Genomic DNA, 18,054 nt, shown 5'->3' on the forward strand with positions numbered 1-18,054 from the left:
GGTCTGGCTCCTTTGCTCAAGCAGGGCCACCGCAAGCCAGTTGCCGAGGGCTATCTCCACATGGCTTTTGAATATTTCCAAGGACAAAGACTACACAACATCCCTGGGCAACTTGTACCAGTGCTTGGTTACCCTCACAGTAGAGAAGTGTTTCCTAATATTCAGCTGGAACCTCCCATGTTTCAGTTTGTGCCCATTGCCTCTTGTCCTGTCACTGGGCACCACAAAAAAGACCTTGGCTCCTTCATACTTGCATTATCTCTTCAGTATTTATATACATTGATTATATCCCTGAGCCTTCACATTCCCAGCTCTCTCAGCCTTTCTGCACATGAGAGATGCTCCAGTCCCTTAATCATCTATGTGGCCCTTTGTTGGGGCCCTGTCCCTGTCTCTTTTGTACTGAGAAGCCCAGAACTGGACACAGAACTCCCTCTGTGGCCTCCCCAGTACTGAATAGAGGGGAAGGATGACTTTTCTCAGACTGCTGCCAGTACTCTGTCTAATGCAGCCAAGGACTCCATTAGCTTTCTTTGCAACAAGGGCACATTCCTGGGTCCTGTTCAGCCTGGTGTCAATGAGGATATCCATGTCTTTTTTTGCCATGCTGCTTTCCAGCTGGGTGGCCCCTGGCATGTATTGGTGCACAGAGTTGTTCCTCCCCAGGTGCAGGACTTTGCACTTCCTCTTGTTGAACTTCCTGAGGTTCTTGTCAGCCCATTTCCAGGCCACGCAACCCTCTGATTTATCAGCCACTCCTCACAGTTTAATGTCGTCTGCAAACCTGCTGGGAGTGCACTGTGCCCCATCATCCAGGTCATTAATGATGATGTCAAACCAGACTAGACCCAGTACTGATCTTTGGCTTCCAACTAGACTGTGCACCATTGATCACTTCCTTCTGGGCCGAGTCATTCAGACACTTTTTGGTCTATCTTACGGAATGCTCATCCGTCAACGGCTTGTCTGTAAGGATCTTGTTGGAGGCCTTACTGAAGTCTAGTTAGAAAATATCCACCATTACTGTCATCTGCTAGGCCAGTCACTTCATCACAGAAGTTTATCAAATTGGTCAAGCATGACTTCCCACTGGTGAATCCATCTTGACTACTGATGATTTTCTCAACCTTAGTGTGTCTGGAAATGGTTTCCAGGATTAGATTCTCTACCACCTTCTCAGGGATCAAGTTTAGGCTAACTTGCCTGTGGTGCACTGGGTCCTCTTTCTTGCCCTTCTTGAAGATGGGGGTGACATTTGCTTTCCTCTAGTCTTCTGGTACTTCTCCCAGTCACCATGATCAATCTAAGATTATCAAGAGTGGTCTCAGTGACATCTGCCAGTTCCTCAGCACTTCTGAGTGCATCAGGGCCCACAGACTTTTACATGTCTAATTACTTAAGTATACCCTGACCTGACTGATTGTCTTCCTTGCTTCAACCTTTGTCTTTGATCTCTGGGATTCCTGAAGGCCAGTCCTGGCAGAAAAGACTAAGGTAAAGAAGGCATTTGGTACTTACACCTTTTCCATGTCCTGTGTAACCAAGTCTTATCATCTTGCTGAGGCACATATTTTTCCTAGTCTTTCTTTTGTCTATGTACTCATGGAAGACCTTTTTTTTTTTTTTTTTTTTTTTTTTAAAAAAACATCCCCGTCCAGGTGCAATTCCATTTGGTCTTTAGCTTTCGTAACTTCATCCCTGCATGCCCAGACAATGTTTCGGTGTTCCTACCCATCCTTGCTTCCACCCTCTATGTGCTTTCTTTTTGGGGTTGTATTTAGCCAGGAGCTTTTTGTTTACCCATGCAGGTCTCATGTTTTTTTTGCCTGAATTCACTGAAGTGGAGCTCTGTTGAGCTTGAAGGAGGTGATCCTTGAATATTAACCAGCTTTCTTGGGCTCCTCTTTCCTTCAGAGCCTAGGCCTTACCCAAAAGGAATTTTCCAAGCATGTATTTGAAGAGGCCAAAGTCTGCTTTCCTGAAGTCCAAGGTAGTGACCTTGGACCTTTCACCCTTTGCTGCTGCCCTCCAGATCCTGAACTCCATCATCTCATGGTCACTGCAGCCAAGACTTTCTTTTGACTTTCACATCCCCAGCAAGACTCTCCTCTCCAATGGGTATGAGGTCTAGCAGAGCACCTCTCCTCGTTGGCTCCTCTGTCACTTGGAGAAGGAAGGTATCATCAGTGCACTCCAGGAACCTCCTGGTTTGCTTATGTCCTGCTGCATTGTACCTCCAACAGATAACAGTACGCTTGAAATCCCCCGTGAAGACAAGGGCATGTGAACATGAGACTGTAAAAGGTCTCATCCACTTGTTTTTCCTTACCAGGTGGCCTGTAACATACATCCACTAGACTGTCACTTTTGCCTGTCTTCTCTTTAATCCTAGCCCGTAAGTTCTCCATCAGCTCCTCTTCTATCTCCACACAGAGCTCCATGCATTCCAGCTGCTCACCTACATAAAGGGCAACTCCCCCTCCTTGTCTTGCCTGCCTGTCCTTCCTAAAGAGTCTGTATCCCTCCATTGCACCACTCCGGTCATGGGAGCCATCCCACCATGTCTTCATGATCCAGTCTTCCTGGTATTAATAGAAATACCAAACAGATGGAAGAAACTGCTGTAGGGATCAAGTTTAGAGTAATTAAAATACATGTGAGTAAAATGGAGGGAAATAAATGTTAATAAAATGTAGCTTCATATATGCAGATTGTACAGGAATATGAAGTGTGTCTGAATGTTAAAAATAAGATGTACATTTTATCAGAAGCAATGCTGTGGTTGTTTTGGATTCATAACTTCTGTTTAAGCATATCAAGAAATAAGGCCACAAGATTTATTGTATGCTTGTTGCTACAATGTATATCATTAAGTTTATGGAGGTGTGAATTTTTTCAGAAAGTTTGTGAATTTTGGGGTGTGTGATTTACTGAAGGTTAGACATTAAACTGGGGACAAAGTCAGGAATAGAACTTAGGGATCCTCTTGCCATACCTCATCTTTTTGTTATTTGGTTATATTCTGTTTTCTTGTAAACAAATGTAGGTGTTTCCATCACAAATTATATTTACTATAATGTTTGATCTTTAATATGTTGCTATTTACTGACATGGCTTCTTATAAAGTTCTGAAAATGCTAACATGTAATTTCTAATTCTTAGGTCAGTTTCTTTTGGGACAGATTGCTTTGAATAATGAGATAATGGAGCAATCAGAAAGTGAAAAAGCCTGCCCATTTAAATGCAAAGAGAGTGAAGATGAAGATGAAGAATTCCAGTTCTCAAATCTGATGGATCAGCTTGGAGCTAAAATGGTTTTAGATGAGTGAGTTCTTGCAGCAATAGTAATAGATTGTATGATCTTTTATAATTCAGCTCTGTGTTTGATTGTAATCGAATCCAAGATGAATGAGAAGACCAAGGCTGCTCAGTGATTCTTTAAAAATTCATTTTTCTGGTTGTCAGAAATGATAAAATGCTATTTAACCAAAATTACGAAGAACAAAGCTATTGTACTTCAGGCATATGAAATTTGTGTTTGTGACATATGAAATATACACTGTTAACCCACTGACATACCATTGGTTTTGAATATATCTAATTACTAGCATGTAATCAAACAATGCATGATGACTGATTTTTTTTTTTTTTGGCAAGGGCTGTGTTTAAAGTACACAAAGTTAACCATAAGGAAAACGTTTTCTTGTCTTCCCCTCTTTTCTTCTTTTTCTCCCTTCCGTGCAAAATTGCATGTTGTGATTGCTCTGATAACACTACCTCTTCCAGGGCCAGAGTGATTCACTCTGAAATACAGAATGCAAAAACTGGCTTCTTGTGTGCTGATCTGACATTCATTATTTAATAACAACGAACCTTCTAGATGAAAAAATCGCAGGAGGCAAAACTAGGGGAACATCTAGGCACACAGTAGGAATGTTTAAGCAATGCATCAGCGATGCTTACCTTGAAATAAAAGTGCTTATCAGTTCTTCTTTTCACCTGACTGCCTCTTAGAAGTTAAGAGTTGATTGTCAGTCATCTTGAAAGCCTTTCATTGTGAAGAGATTTTTATCACTTACTTTTTCTATCCTTATCCTCACTTCTTCTTTAAATGTAGCACTCTTTGCTTGATAGGTTCAGGCTTACAATGTGTGTGGAAAAGAATGAGTCAGGAAGATGCAAACAAAAGAAGTTGTTCAGAAAAATTTTGCCTAAATATTAAAAAACCCATTAGTGTTCACAGTTTTTTCCACTATCTGCTGAATGGATTTGGAAACAAAACATTCTATTGGTAAATCTTTAAATAAAAATTTTCAAGATGTGTTCTGTTTTTACTAGCAGATCTGTCATGGAATTAAAATGGGTTGAAAATGAAAGAAGGCAGTACAAATGCAATTTGTTTACTTGTCAAAGCAATTTAGGAGACTGAATCTCATTGATATCTCATAGGGAAGTGTTTTTTATTAGCTTTCTCACTGCCTACTCTTTACTTTTAATAGAAGTGATGGGATGGTACAGTATATCTCATCTGACTCCTTTCCTATCTGTCCTTGTTTAGACGAAGTGTCTGGCAAGGCATTCACTAAACACGCAGTTCCTTTGATTCTCTGCAGTCATGCATGGCCAAAATTTATGATGCATTTTTTTAACAAATGCATTTTCCATCATTTCCCACACACTTCATCCTTTTCAAATCCAGCACTGCTTAAGTACCCTCGTTTTTAATAAGCCTTGTATCATGCCCTTGTTATAAATAATCAATCGTAATTTCTGCAAAAGATTGCTTTATTATATTTATATGGGAAAGCATTAGAAGCAAACAGCGCTGAGTGCGCTGGGGAGTCTCCGCTCCACCAACGACGCACACTTAAGTCTGAGTTCTCAGTTCCTTTTATATTATTCTGCAGGTCGATATTGTCCATGTGGTGATCTCCTTTTCATTTTCCTTATCTTCACTTCTGTACTTTGAACTCGGTTTCTTGCACGAGGTATCTTTCAGGTCGTTATCAAGTTAATCCGCAGTCTCCTGCTATTGTTCCATGCCTCCCTAGGGGGTCCTTGCTCAGGCTCCGAATTATTCCAGCAGGCCTTTTTCCCTATCGTCTGTAATGCTAATTTGCAGGTCGTGCACCAACAGGCATTACACTGTGTTTTCTGGCACGAATTACATCTATATTCTTCACACCCTGAAGCCCCCATTCACTAGAATGCTGTGAACATTTATTGCAGCCTGAGAAATGTTCTCTTTTAATGAATCCTTTATGATCTCTTCTTTCAGTGAGAGTGACATGAAACAACTTTGGTTTCAGCTGAGAAAAGATGAACCTCATTTACTTTCCAGTTTTGAAGAGTTCCTGGTCAGAATATATTCGCAGCTCCAAGAAGCAGATAATGAAAGGAATGAGTTGGAATATGCTCTAAAAAAGTTAGTACTTCTCCTTGTTGGACTGTTTGTGAAGTTTTACAACTATCCTACCTACTATTTGAACCTTTGAAGCAAAGTGATGGTGAAATGGTGATTTGTAAATGGAATGTTAGCTGCAATGTGTTAAGATTAAGATAACAGTAAGATAACAGTAAGAATAAGATAACAGTAACTCCTGTTAAGATTAACCCACTCAGATATGGCCAAGCTTTAACGACTCTGGATGGGATTAATTTTAATCCCTGGGTATGCAATGAGGTTCCAGAAATAAGGTGTGCTTGTAATTTAGTGGAGAAACTATGAATATGAAGACACCTCTGTGTATATAAAGTTCTCTGAAATCACTGTTGGGTAGAAGTGCGCTGAAGAAAAATCCCAGTGCTCCTCCAGCACTGAATAAGATGACCTGCTTAATAACCACATTGGTTATTGAGTGTAAATTTCTTTTTTTCACAAGGCATTTCAGTGAAGAACTATAATCACAAGAGTTGCTGTAAAATTCTACCAGTCATGAAGAGTACCAGTAGAGTTATTTAGAATGCGGGACTGTCTGAAATTAGTTTTTCTCTTCCAGTCAACAAAATCTGTTGACTGGAATTCTTTTGCATATGCCTATTCTTGCATTGCAATTTTAAGACAATATTAAGCAATTCATTTCTAGTTAATCAGTTTGATTTCAGGGAACCATTGGATTTACCATTAATTCTGATAAACTGTCTGTGCTTTGCAAAGATTGCGTGCACAAAGGCTATAGGTCTATATTAACTGGCCAGAGAAATGGGAGGTTTAAGGTGTTAAAGCAGCACAAAGCACTGGTAACAGTGAAAATTTAAGTTAACAAATATATATATATATATGTAAAACCAACATCTGAAATATAGTAAACAATGTATATTTGGTTTATATATAAAAACATATATAATGTGTGTATGTATATACACAAATATATAAGAACTAAAAATTAATAGGTCATCATTAATATGTGCCTATCTTGTTCCCTTTCAATTGAAGAAAGGAATATATATCATTATGTTAAGGGAATGAATTGGCTTAAGCAATAATAATAATCTTATTAATAATAATAGCAGTAATAATAACACTTATATGAAATATTGCTTTATATGGAAACATTAGATGTGTAGCTTTATTAGCCTTTGAACTGTTGAAACTTTCCTTCCATGAGAAAAAATTAAAACTCTAATCTGTGACCTTTCCTGCACAAAAATTCCTATTTTCTTAACCCTAGAACATTCTCTGAAGTCTTCTGTTACGGCTTAGCTCATAATGTGAGCTGTGACTTGAAGTAATGCTACAAAGACTCTACTTTCATCCTTTATTAGGAAAATTGCTGCTTATGATGAAGAAATTCAACATCTCTATGAGGAAATGGAACAGCAAATACAAAAGGAGAGAGAGCAGTTTCTCTTGAAAGTGAGTGTCTCTCTGTTGTTGTGCGCATGGTTTCTGCTCCCGCTTTCAGTGGTTTTATACTGATTTTGAGTATGAAATGAAAGTCCACAAAATGTGTTTTGCAACAGAATGAGAAAAACACCATTTGCCTCCCTCCTGCTTTTTTACTGATCCAGGCTATGCAGCTTCATACTGACTTGTTGGATAATAGGAGCTTTGATACTTTGTGCCTTGTGGCTGACATACAATATCAGCTGGCATTCTCTTGAGAGTTAACTACAGCCTTATTGTATTATCAATGCTGATATAAGTCCAACTTCTGGTTACAATTAGGAAAAATGTTCTTTGAGGTTGTCATGCCCCGAAAGCACGAGCTACATACTCACGTCCGGGGCTTCTTTCAAGCTGCGCAGTTGAAAGAAGGTGGTTGATTTATCTGCGCAGCGATCCGAAGGCTGAAAAAGTCACTCTCATGGTGAAAAACAAAAGCAAAATTTATTCTGGCTTTGACAAAAATAAACAGTCTGAGGGAAACACACATTCACTGGTAAAATATTGAAGAGGACAAATATGCTAATTAATTTCCAAGATTTGATGGGCTGTTCTTAAAACCTTGGGATAACACTGTCCAAGTAAGCTGGGTTTTCCTACCAGAGGTATGATTCTCCTCTTCAAATGCTTTTGACTTTCTTTGGCTAGTGGCAGACAGAAAAAAAGCATCTTTTAAATGTAACACTGTAAACCATATCTGGTTATTCTTAATTTAGTCCACTACAGGATGCAAATCTTTGACGATCTCGCTGTTGTGTTGCCAGAGCCCAGCAGTTACTATTCTGACAAGGGACACTGGAATGCAGAGTGCTACTAAACCAACCTGCTGTGAAATATAGGGAATTATAACCAAAAACCAAACCAAACCGGAAAAAAACCAACAAAACCCAAGAAGACCAAACCCCTTTTCTTGTAAAATCACACATCTATTTATAACAACTTTCTCAAAAATATTTGAAGATTTTTCCCCAAGTTAGGGTCAACCAAACAGTCCACCTCTTCACACACAGACTGTTGAACAATGAACAACCTTTCTTGAATCTCTTGAAGAATCAACCAGGTGTTAATCTTATAGTTCTCACATCAATGCTTGGATGGTTCAAGCTAGAAAATAAACAATCAAAGCAATTAAATTGCCAGAGGAACAGCTACCAGATTTGTTGCAGCTGGAGAATATTGTGTTGCATTTCAGCAACTTTCTAAGAAGATGATCAGAGTTTTAAAAAAGTTTACCAATCAGAGGCACGTGCCTGTGTTGCCTAAACCTTTTACACATGTCCAATGACCACTGCTACTTACACACTTGATACAAACATATTAACTTTAAATAAGTTTTCTTTCTCCTTCTCTTCACGTACATTTTCCACCACTGATAACTTTCACATACGTTTTAAATTTTTGTTTTTGTACATTCTCCACCACTAATAACTTTAAGTCTTTCTATTAAATGACATCGTTTTGTCTCTGCCAATTAGACAGGTGTTCAACATTTCTTATGTTATTGATACACATAACACACAGAACACTAAAACTGTGTGTATTGTTCCCCAGTTACACACACATGACAATAAAAGTGCCTGCAAAGGTAACCATCTAATAAATTTGGAATAAATTGATAGTTGGCGCTCTATTAAAATTTTTAAGGGTCATTCTTCCCATATTCGAATAAAGCCTATTTGAGGATTCCCCAATAATCACTGGTATGTTCATTATTTTTATCTAAAAAACCCCTGCTCATAACTTGGCATGCCCCTACAGAGATAACAGGGTTAATTCCTTCCAACCCAGAGGAGAAAAAAAACCCAAACAACACTTCACATTCTGGGAGAAGAAGAGATGGGACATTCAAACCCACAGCCTCAGTTTTTTTGGTTTTGTGGGGTTTTTTTTTCAACTTCTTGCTTGAGGTTAAAACTATTTGTGGTGGCCACAGTCTTTAGCCAAACTTCTTGACATAATTTACCAGTTTTTGTTCTTCACACACTGTCCGTGCAACGGCTATTAGGTTAACAACAAAGTCATAAAAATTCTAAGACAAAACTTACTTCATTTATCTCTTCCCATCAACTTTAGTTCAAACCCACAATCGCTTCATAACAGTGCTATGTCTAAGGCACACACATACACAGTTAAAAAGTTTACCAAAGTTAAAATCAGTTATCAATATTCTATTTCTTATTATACTTTCTGAGTTCAAAACTAAAACAGCACACAATTCTTATAACAATTATTAGTGGGGACTTAGAACCCCCATGCCAAAGCCAAGATGGTGGGAACTTTAAATCCTCTTACCAAAACCAAGACAGTGAGAACTTTAAACCCTGTCACCAAAACCCAAGAAAACATGTGATTTCAATCAGTAAGGCTCTTTGAATTATTCCGGAAGAGCCCCTATAGCACTGCAAATTCAAAGTTTCCAAAGGCATATGCTGGATTCCAGTACCCGGGATACCAGCACTGTGCAGGACGTCTCCTTGCTAGCCCCAAACAAAATCCAGTTAAAGAATACCTTTACAACCTGCTATGGTCCTTGTCTTTTCTTTGAGTGCTACCTTGCCCTCATTCCCTGGGCATCACCCCTAAAGGGCTGCCGGGTGAAATGCTAGAAGAGTGATCCTCAGATTCTTCTCTCCTTTCTGAACCTCTCTTACTGAGCCTGTTTTCCATTATACTTTTCTTCCCTGCGGGACACCATTCGCCTGGAATGCTTTCACTTTTGTGCCTTCAACCGCCAATCTCCTCACAGAGATATGGAACCTCACAATTTCTTTGAGGCACCCCTGCATCTCACTCACTTTCAGTCCCACTCTACCAGCTGCCCAGATAATATTTAACAGTCACTTTTCTTGCTTGGGTTCCCTTGTACAGGATTTCTCAGCTGCTACGTACAATTCAGATCCATTAATTCATTAAATTTCCCTCTCCCCTTCTTTGCTTCGCGTCCTCTGCCTGTATAAGACTAACTGCTCCTCACGGGGCAGGACAGTAGATTGGAGACTGATAAAATCAGCAGGGTGCTTCTCTCTGCTCCCACTATCCCATCCCACAGAGAAAGGATTACTTATCCCCAAGGAGCCAGCGAATTGTGAGAAACATTCATTCACTGGCAAAATATTGAAAAGGACAAAGTCTTCGAAGCAAAGGCAATAATATTTTTATTTTACAATTCAGCGCTGAATTGGATGCCCTTCTAAAAAAGGCATGATGTCTTACAATAGCAGTGGGTATATATACTAATTTTAGACAAAGAACTGTGTAAATCCTCAAAGAATATTCATTCTTTTTTTAGATCCAGCCATGTCTGGAGACTCCCTTCAGGTCATCTCCTGACCTAAGCCAGCTACATCTTACAAGACAGATTTATATGATGAGATAATTAAACATACAAACCAGCTGCAGCAAAACTTATCAATTAATTCTCACAAGACCAAAATACTCAGATGCACAGCCGACGTACGGAGGTCAACTTCCCAAAGTTGCAGAAAACATATTTCAATCTATTCAGATCACAATCTGATCCCTAAACACAGCCAAGGTCACTTGGATTCTATGGGACACGCACCAATGCCAGTCAAGAAACAGTAAGGTAAACTATAGAGAGAGAAAGTGCAGGGAGAGAAAGAGAAAGAAGGGTAAAAAAGAGTCACCACATCAGTGGGCAGCAGCGGTTCTTTAGGAACACGCGGTTGCTGCAGCAGCAGCAGCAGCTTCTTCCAAGCTGCGTGGTCCAGGCTGGTCCCATTGAAGGGATGGGCTGCACACGTCACATGGCTCCTTACGAGTTCTTGTATCAGGCCAGTCCATGCCCCACCAGCATGTGGCGGGGGGTCTTGCCAAATGTGTGCAAAAGCTCCATCGGGAGAGTTCGGCTAGGGCAGTCAGGTTGAGGGTCGGGGGTGTCAGCACCTGTGCTGCATCTGCTCACCCATCACAGCCAGCTCAGGAGCTGGAGCTCAGCCAGGCAAGGGGGAGCGGCGCCTCCTCCTACACCTCTCTTCCCACTGAACCCGGGGCCACAGACCAGACCCTTGGATAAACAAATGTTTAAGGCAGACAAAAAGCTAAAATCGGTCTTTACAGATGTTTAGAGCGGCACTAATCCTGTTGAGTTTTGCAGTCTCTGCATTTGGGAAGGGGATAAGTTCTCATTGATGAGTAACAACAGGTAAATAAAGTGATGTTAATTTCTGAAACACCACATAAACATCACTCAAGTTCTTTTGTTAATGGTAGTGCTTCCAAAACACCTGACAATAAATTCCCTTTTCTTAGAAGCCCTCTTTAAATCACCTCTACTGCTTTTGCAGTCTGTTCTTTGGATTTTTCTGTCCTGTTTCTTTGTCCTAAACCAAGGAAACTAACCTGAAACCCCAGTATGTTCCAAGAAAAGTACTCTTAGAATCAGTTAGGTGGGAAGGTACTGATGCTGCTCCTAGCTTTCAAACTGGATCAGGTTGCTCAGGGACTTGTCCAACTGAATTTTCAGTATGCAAATGATATACAAAAAATGTTGCCAAAACTAGGGGATATCCATGAATTATTGCCTCAATTCTCAATGAAATACGATATCTAAAAAATCCTTTTGTGATCCAAATGTATAAAGTATTTTATGTTTCCTGACATAAAGTGCATTAAAGCAAAAAGAGCCTTAATCAGCTGTCTAAGGAATCAGTCTTCTCCCGTGCCTCACAATTTTTGAAAAAATATTCAATTGTTTTCCATTCCAAGCTGAGAGCAGTTGTTAGTGGTGGGTAAGATGAGCTCCTTATGAAACATCTGTGTATCAGGTGAAGGGTAAAAGGCATTTGCAACTTTGACTGACAGCAGTTGCTGTGGAAGAAATGGTTCTTAATAATATGCTCTTAATAACTCACAACTGAAGTTGTGTTGAGAATCCTGAAACAACAAAGACTTTTCCATATGATGTGCGAAAACAGACAAAGGGGGCTGGGAGCATTCGTTAGAGCTTGGCGTGGTTCGCCTTGAAGACATTGAAAGTTGATAACAAAGGAGCCAGCTAGCAGAAGTTTACTGATAAGTAGGCACTGGAATGCAGAAAGCTGGCTGCATTTGGTTCAGGAGTTTGAAAACAGCTAGAGGAGACCGCATCTGTGCAAAGTTCAAAAACAAATATATTCATCCCGAGGAAGACTTCCTACTTCATCGCTAAGACCCCGGCCAATGACCATCAGGAGGCACTACGCAAGCGCAAGACTGGAGCGAACTTTCCAGATTTAATTATAATACGAAGCGGGGATAGGGTGTGAATATATAGTAGGCGCTTATACCTATGCATGTCTTTACACTATAAGTAGCTGCTTGTTAAGCTATACGGCGTTCAAGCTAGGAGGAGAATCCGCTTGCACCCCAGCGCTGGAAATAAATATACCTGCTTTATAATTTCTCTGGAGCATCTCCCATCTCTACCCGATCGCTGTGGGAGGAGAGATGGCCCATCAGCGGGAGGACCAGGTATGTGATTTATGTATGATAATTTGGATGTACCTGCAGGAAAAAGAGGGGACGAGTCTGTAAGTCGTGGATGGGACACCTCACGCGATGACGAGGGGCTAGGGTCATTTTTCCGAGACCCCGTAAGCCCGTGAGGGGGCATATGAATCCCCTACTTGCGCCGGGTGAACAGGTGGCATTGCCCGCCCCTGGGTAAATAGCGAATTTGCTGCTGTGGTCTGGTATGGGTGCTCCCTGCTGTGATAGCAAAGCACCAGGTAAAATATAATCCCAAGATTCCTGTTAGATGGAGACGTGTGGTGAGGGATTATGTTATTATATATGGTATTACAGACAAGATAATATTATAATATTATCATGAATTGGGTACTCCTTGCTGAAGAAGCAGGAGGGCTGCATATGAGATAGCTATCTTCTACACCTGTTGCAAATCTTCAGTATCAGTACCGTCTGTATTTTAGCATCGTTAAGAGGTCATTTTAAACTTCTCATATATTGTGAAGTGTTTGTATGTGAGTGCGTGGGTGCATGAGACGCGCAATTGAGCGTGAAGCGAGCGCGGAGTTCCGATCTGCGGTTCTGCTCTCCTGCAAAGGAAGCAGCCGGAGATGAACGGAGCGAGTGATCACTGCTATACGTCGTGTGTTTTATGTCATAAGTATACTCTGTGAATTGTTTGACGTATAACAGAGTACCAGTGGAATTGAAGGGGATAGCTTACCGGGAGAAGTTCTTCCTCCATAGACAGGAGCCAGGGGTGGACTGAGCTCAAAATGTTGAAAGACTTGCAAATTGTTTAGAAGCCCTGTTTGTCTTAATCCTGGGAATGCATTTATGAAGCCTCTTAATTCCAAACGTCCATTTGGCCAGCAAATGGGTACATTTACCTCGGACCTTTGGAATATAAGGCTGCAAAGGATGAAATTTTAACATACCTAGTATAGAAGAAGGAAAAAAGGAGAAAAACGGGAGAAGCGGAGAAGACTGCCCCTCCCTTTTCCCCCCTTCCTGGTATGCAAGTTATGTGAGTTAGGTGCTGTGTGTGTGACTTAACCCTTCCCCTCCCGGAATGTGAGTTAAGTGTTCTGTGTGACAGAAAAGAATAGTTTGAAAGTGTAAAAGCAAAAGGTTTGCGTAAACAGAATGGCCAGAATTGTGCAGGCTGTGGGAATGGATCAGATTTGGTGTTCGGACTATCATAAAGCTTTATTGTGCTATTCAGCTAGGTTGGGATCACTCTATTGTCTTGAGTGTCTGTAATCTGTAGATGGGAATTGTTGTTGTTGCTAGTCTTGTGGGAAGTCCCTGAGAACTTAGAGACAGGACATTTGTAAGTGTTTAAATGGTTTGTGGAAGCTGGAGAAAGGTAGAGTCGGAAGTTAGTATAATGGGGGCAAAACAGCAAGAATTTCCTCGAGCAAGCCCATTAGGATGCATATTACTGGAAGGAATTGGCGGGGGGGGGGGGGGGGAGCCGACGGCTCCATGAGTAAGAAGAGGATTTCAGTACCGTTTTGCAACTAATGTTGTTTTTAAAGAGAGGGAAAGTGGAATGAAGTGTTTTTCACCCTCCGAAACCATCTCGCCACAGGACCCTATGGTACTCACCCTTAGTCGGGAAAATAACAATTTAAAGGTAGACTGAGGCAGTGTTGTGTGACGTGCAGTACTGAGCAAGGGTACACTAGAATAAATAAAATTCACTGGACAGCAGAACAGAAAAAGATTTATCTGATTTGCTTAAGCCCCCCCTCGATCACAGGAATAGGATACGAGCTCGGACGGGTCCCTTCCCCGCATAGCTCAGTATCTTCCTGCATCAGGGAAAGGTCTGCTTTGACAGTTTTACAAGCACCTCTCTGGGAAGAATTAGAAAAAAAAAAAAAAAAAAAAAAAGAGAGAGAGAGAAACAAACAAAAAAAAAAACCCACAAGAACAAACAAAACTGATTGTAAAACTGTATGGGATTTGGAAAGAGTATTTTCCATCCAAGACCCAATGTGGGATCCAGACAGATCTAAACATGTAGAAAAATTACAGTATATCAGGAGTGAATCTCGAAGGGAATGGAAAGGGCCATTCCCAAACAAGTAAACAAGGTCCCTCTGAATCACCACCTGAATTCCTAAATCGACTGAGGGATATAATGTGCTGCAACACTGCTGGATCCTGAGTCAAGGGTAGGAATACAACAACTAGGTTTTTGTTTTGAGCCAGTCTAAAAGAGGAATATGAGAAGGAAGACTGACGAGGACTTGGGGAATCAACCCTTGTGGATTCACAAGTTATAATGAAGCCAGGGAAAGAGGAGAAGAAAGTAGAATTTCAATTGACACAGAGGCAATGTATTCAGTTTTGAACCAAACTTTGATGTCCCTAGGAAATGACTACATCGTGGTAAAAGGGGCAAGTAGCCAAAGTTAAAAGGTGTATTTTTGTGAACTTCTAAGGTATAAACTGGGAATACAACGAGGCATCCACAGGTTCTTGTGTATGCCCAACTCCCTGAAGGCAGAGAGAGATTTGCGGAGAGATTTATTAGAACAATTGGGTGCAATAATCAAATTGGAAAAGGGAGAGATTACTCTGGAGGTAAATGACCAGCAGTATATGCAAATAATGGGTTTATCCTTAGTCAGTGTTCCCACAGAAGGAAAAATCAGCAAAGAAATCACGAACCAGGTATACCCCAAGGCATGGGCCACCGATATGCCCAGGACTTACAGGCTGTAAATAAAATAACAAAAACCTTTACCTAGTGGTGGCAACTCCATATACCCTGTTAACTGTATTAATACTTGAACTAACCTGGCTTACTGTTTTAGACCTGAAGGTTGCCTACTTTTCCCTCCCTCTCCATGAAGCCAGCCAGAAAATATTTGCATTTGAATGGAAAACCCTGAAAGCAGGTGCAGAGCTCAACTCACCTGGATATTTGGTAATCAACTTGCAATATGTGAGTAAGCCATTTTTCCTTTTCTCTCATGAGAAGCAAGGGATTGCCCTAGGGCCTGGCTGTTGACGAGTGGTTGCAGCCGTTGTGCTGAACTTCCAGGAGGCAAGAAGATTTGCCCTTGGCCGGAAAATGACTGTGTTTGTGTCTGGAAGCGAAAGGTGGGCACTGGCTATCTCCACAAAGGTTCCTAAAATACCAAGCTATGACGTTGGAACATGATATGGGAATTGTGGTTACTAACATCATCAACCCAGCTTCTTTTCACAGTGGAAATACAGAGAACCAGTGCACCAGGACTGCTTAGAGACCATCGAGGCCACATACTTGAGCCGTTCGGACCTGAGAGACAGTCCCATGGAAGACGCTGAGGGCTGGTTCATGGATGGAAATAGCTATGTCTTAAGCAATAAAAGATATGTCAGGCCAAAAATACCAAGCATGGAGAGGGATTCTGATACTGCTGGAAGCAGTCCATCTACCTGAGAAAATGACAATCATACAAATCAAGACGCACCAGAAAGTGAATTTGGAACTGGGGAGAGGAAATGAGCTGGTGGACAGAGAGGCAAAACTAGCAGCCAAAGGTGAGGTAAAAACAAAAGGGGCTTTGATCCCTGACAGGTGAATCTCCGTAGAAGGTAAGCCAGAATATACCAAGGAAGATCAGATAATCAGAAATTTATTATAGACCTGAGGAAGGGTCATATAGTAAAGAGGTGTGAGTCCTCACTCTACAAGAGAAACTAATTCCCCCTTATTTAACATGGCTTTTGATGAGGGAAAAACACAGGCAGAGACATGAGGGGGGCAGAAGCTTTATATAAACACCTAATTAAAGGGATTGCAGCTAAAAATTTATACACCATTGTGAGACAAGTGGCTCAGCAGTGTGACCTTTGCCTCCAGACTAATCTCAAAATCACCCCAAACCAGAAATGGGCCAAATTGGAAGAGGCAACGGGCCTGGGCAACAATGGCAGATTGATTTTTCAGAACTCCCAAGACAGGAGGGATGTTGATGCTTATTGATATTAACTGGTACCTTTTCAGGTTGGCCGGAGGCATTCCCTGCTAGAACCAGGAAATAACCAGAACATTAATACAGGAGATACTACTATGCTTTTGGGTTCCAACAACTATGTCTCCTGAGAGGGGACCACATTTTATCTCAGAAGTAGTGCAACAGATCAGTCATGAAATCATGACCTCCTAAATGGTGGCATTGGACAAACAGCTCCAAAAGATTGAAAAACATGAGGCTGAGATGTGAAGTAGGGGTTTGGATGAACCTGTGCATAACATACGACCTGGAGATTATGTATACGTAAAGTCTCTTGCAGAGAGGACTCTGAAGCCGCAGTGAGAAGTACCATTCCAGATGTTCCTTGCCTCCTTCACAGCAGTCAAAATCAAGCAGAGTGCATGGATCCATTGCACCTGAGTGAAAAAGGCACCTCTAGCTAAAAGAATACTGAGTGGCCTTTGCCTTAAACTTTTATTTGGTATACTGGAGCCCTGGGAAATATTCTGCTTGAAAGGGTTTAAATCTATCAACTGTGGTTATGCATGAAAATCAAGTATATGTGAGGCAAGAATGGAATGTGGGTAGAGAACAGGGGATTCAGCAACTTCAGGGGACTGTAGGAGGAGAAAACAAAGTAGGATGCCGAATGGTTAATGGGACTGTCCATAAAAAGCCTTCCCAAATTACTATCGCAACTACACCTACAGATAAGAATACAAAACCTGTATTTCCAATGAATTAGACTGTTGGCATAATTTTACATTAGTACAGACTGTTAAGGTGGTTTGTCTCTGGGCCTATGATACCATTGGGCTCTCATTCAAATTTGAAGAATATTATAGCTAAGTCTGTTACAACTCAGAATTTATGAGATTGGTCCATATAATCAGGAATACAGGCAAACAGCAAATGCTGTTCAACCCAGAATGGTCTCTTAAATGTGTTGAACTGCTAATGCAAACTGATACTTCTGAAATTCAACCAGCATGCTTTAATTTCCTAAAAACATCCTTAGAGGGCTGAACAATCTGGCTGGGAAAGCAAGTGGCACAGGGGCACAACAAGAAGGGGCCTAATCAGAGTGTTACAGACAGGATTGGAGGTCCTAAATGGAACTGACTATAAGAAATGTTACCAAAGTGGGAAAAGGTGGAGGAACAAGACCATGATTTAATAGGAAACGTACTTGGTGTGATCCAAGAAAACATTTCTTTGGCCCTCAGTTGTATACAGGCACAATTATGGATGCAATCAGTGGCCGCCTCAATTATAAGAGAAGGTGGTGAGGGTACTTTCTCACCAAAATCTGGAAAGTGGTTTGGGATAGTGCCACTGGCTTAGAGAGGAAGCTTCAACCCTGGTAGACTCTGGTAAATTTCACCTATGATGTCATCACTAATACAGCCACAGCCTTTGGGTTTACCATACGTAACTCAGCAATATATGTAATCCATTCCATCGTTGCATTATGATTAAGCCATGATAAAACTGTGCTCTATCCTTTTAAACATAGTGAACACAAATAGTGAACGGGCACAAATAGTGAACGGGAAATGGCAAACTGTAAATTTAGAATCTTGCATTACAGGAGAACAACAAGGATTCATTTGCTAAATAATGCAATCGATGCTCAAGACATCTGCCTCAACACCAAGCAAAGCGTCTGTCACTTTGAGAGCCATCTAGATGCTAATCTGAGGACTGTACTTGTATATA

The 18,054-nt window shown here is 41.0% G+C and overlaps 1 protein-coding gene across 1 annotated transcript in view; it reads left to right on the forward strand.

The window, feature by feature from the left end:
- The window catches only part of CRACR2A (calcium release activated channel regulator 2A), a 63,148-nt gene that overhangs the window by 11,134 nt on the left and 33,960 nt on the right, over window positions 1-18,054 (forward strand). Inside the window, 3 exon segments of the mRNA XM_054064166.1 lie at window positions 3,163-3,325; window positions 5,279-5,425; window positions 6,766-6,856. Of these exon segments, the coding sequence (XP_053920141.1) occupies window positions 3,163-3,325; window positions 5,279-5,425; window positions 6,766-6,856 (401 nt within the window).

The sequence above is a fragment of the Cuculus canorus genome, chromosome 1, assembly GCF_017976375.1.
Source record: "Cuculus canorus isolate bCucCan1 chromosome 1, bCucCan1.pri, whole genome shotgun sequence".
NCBI lineage: Eukaryota > Metazoa > Chordata > Aves > Cuculiformes > Cuculidae > Cuculus > Cuculus canorus.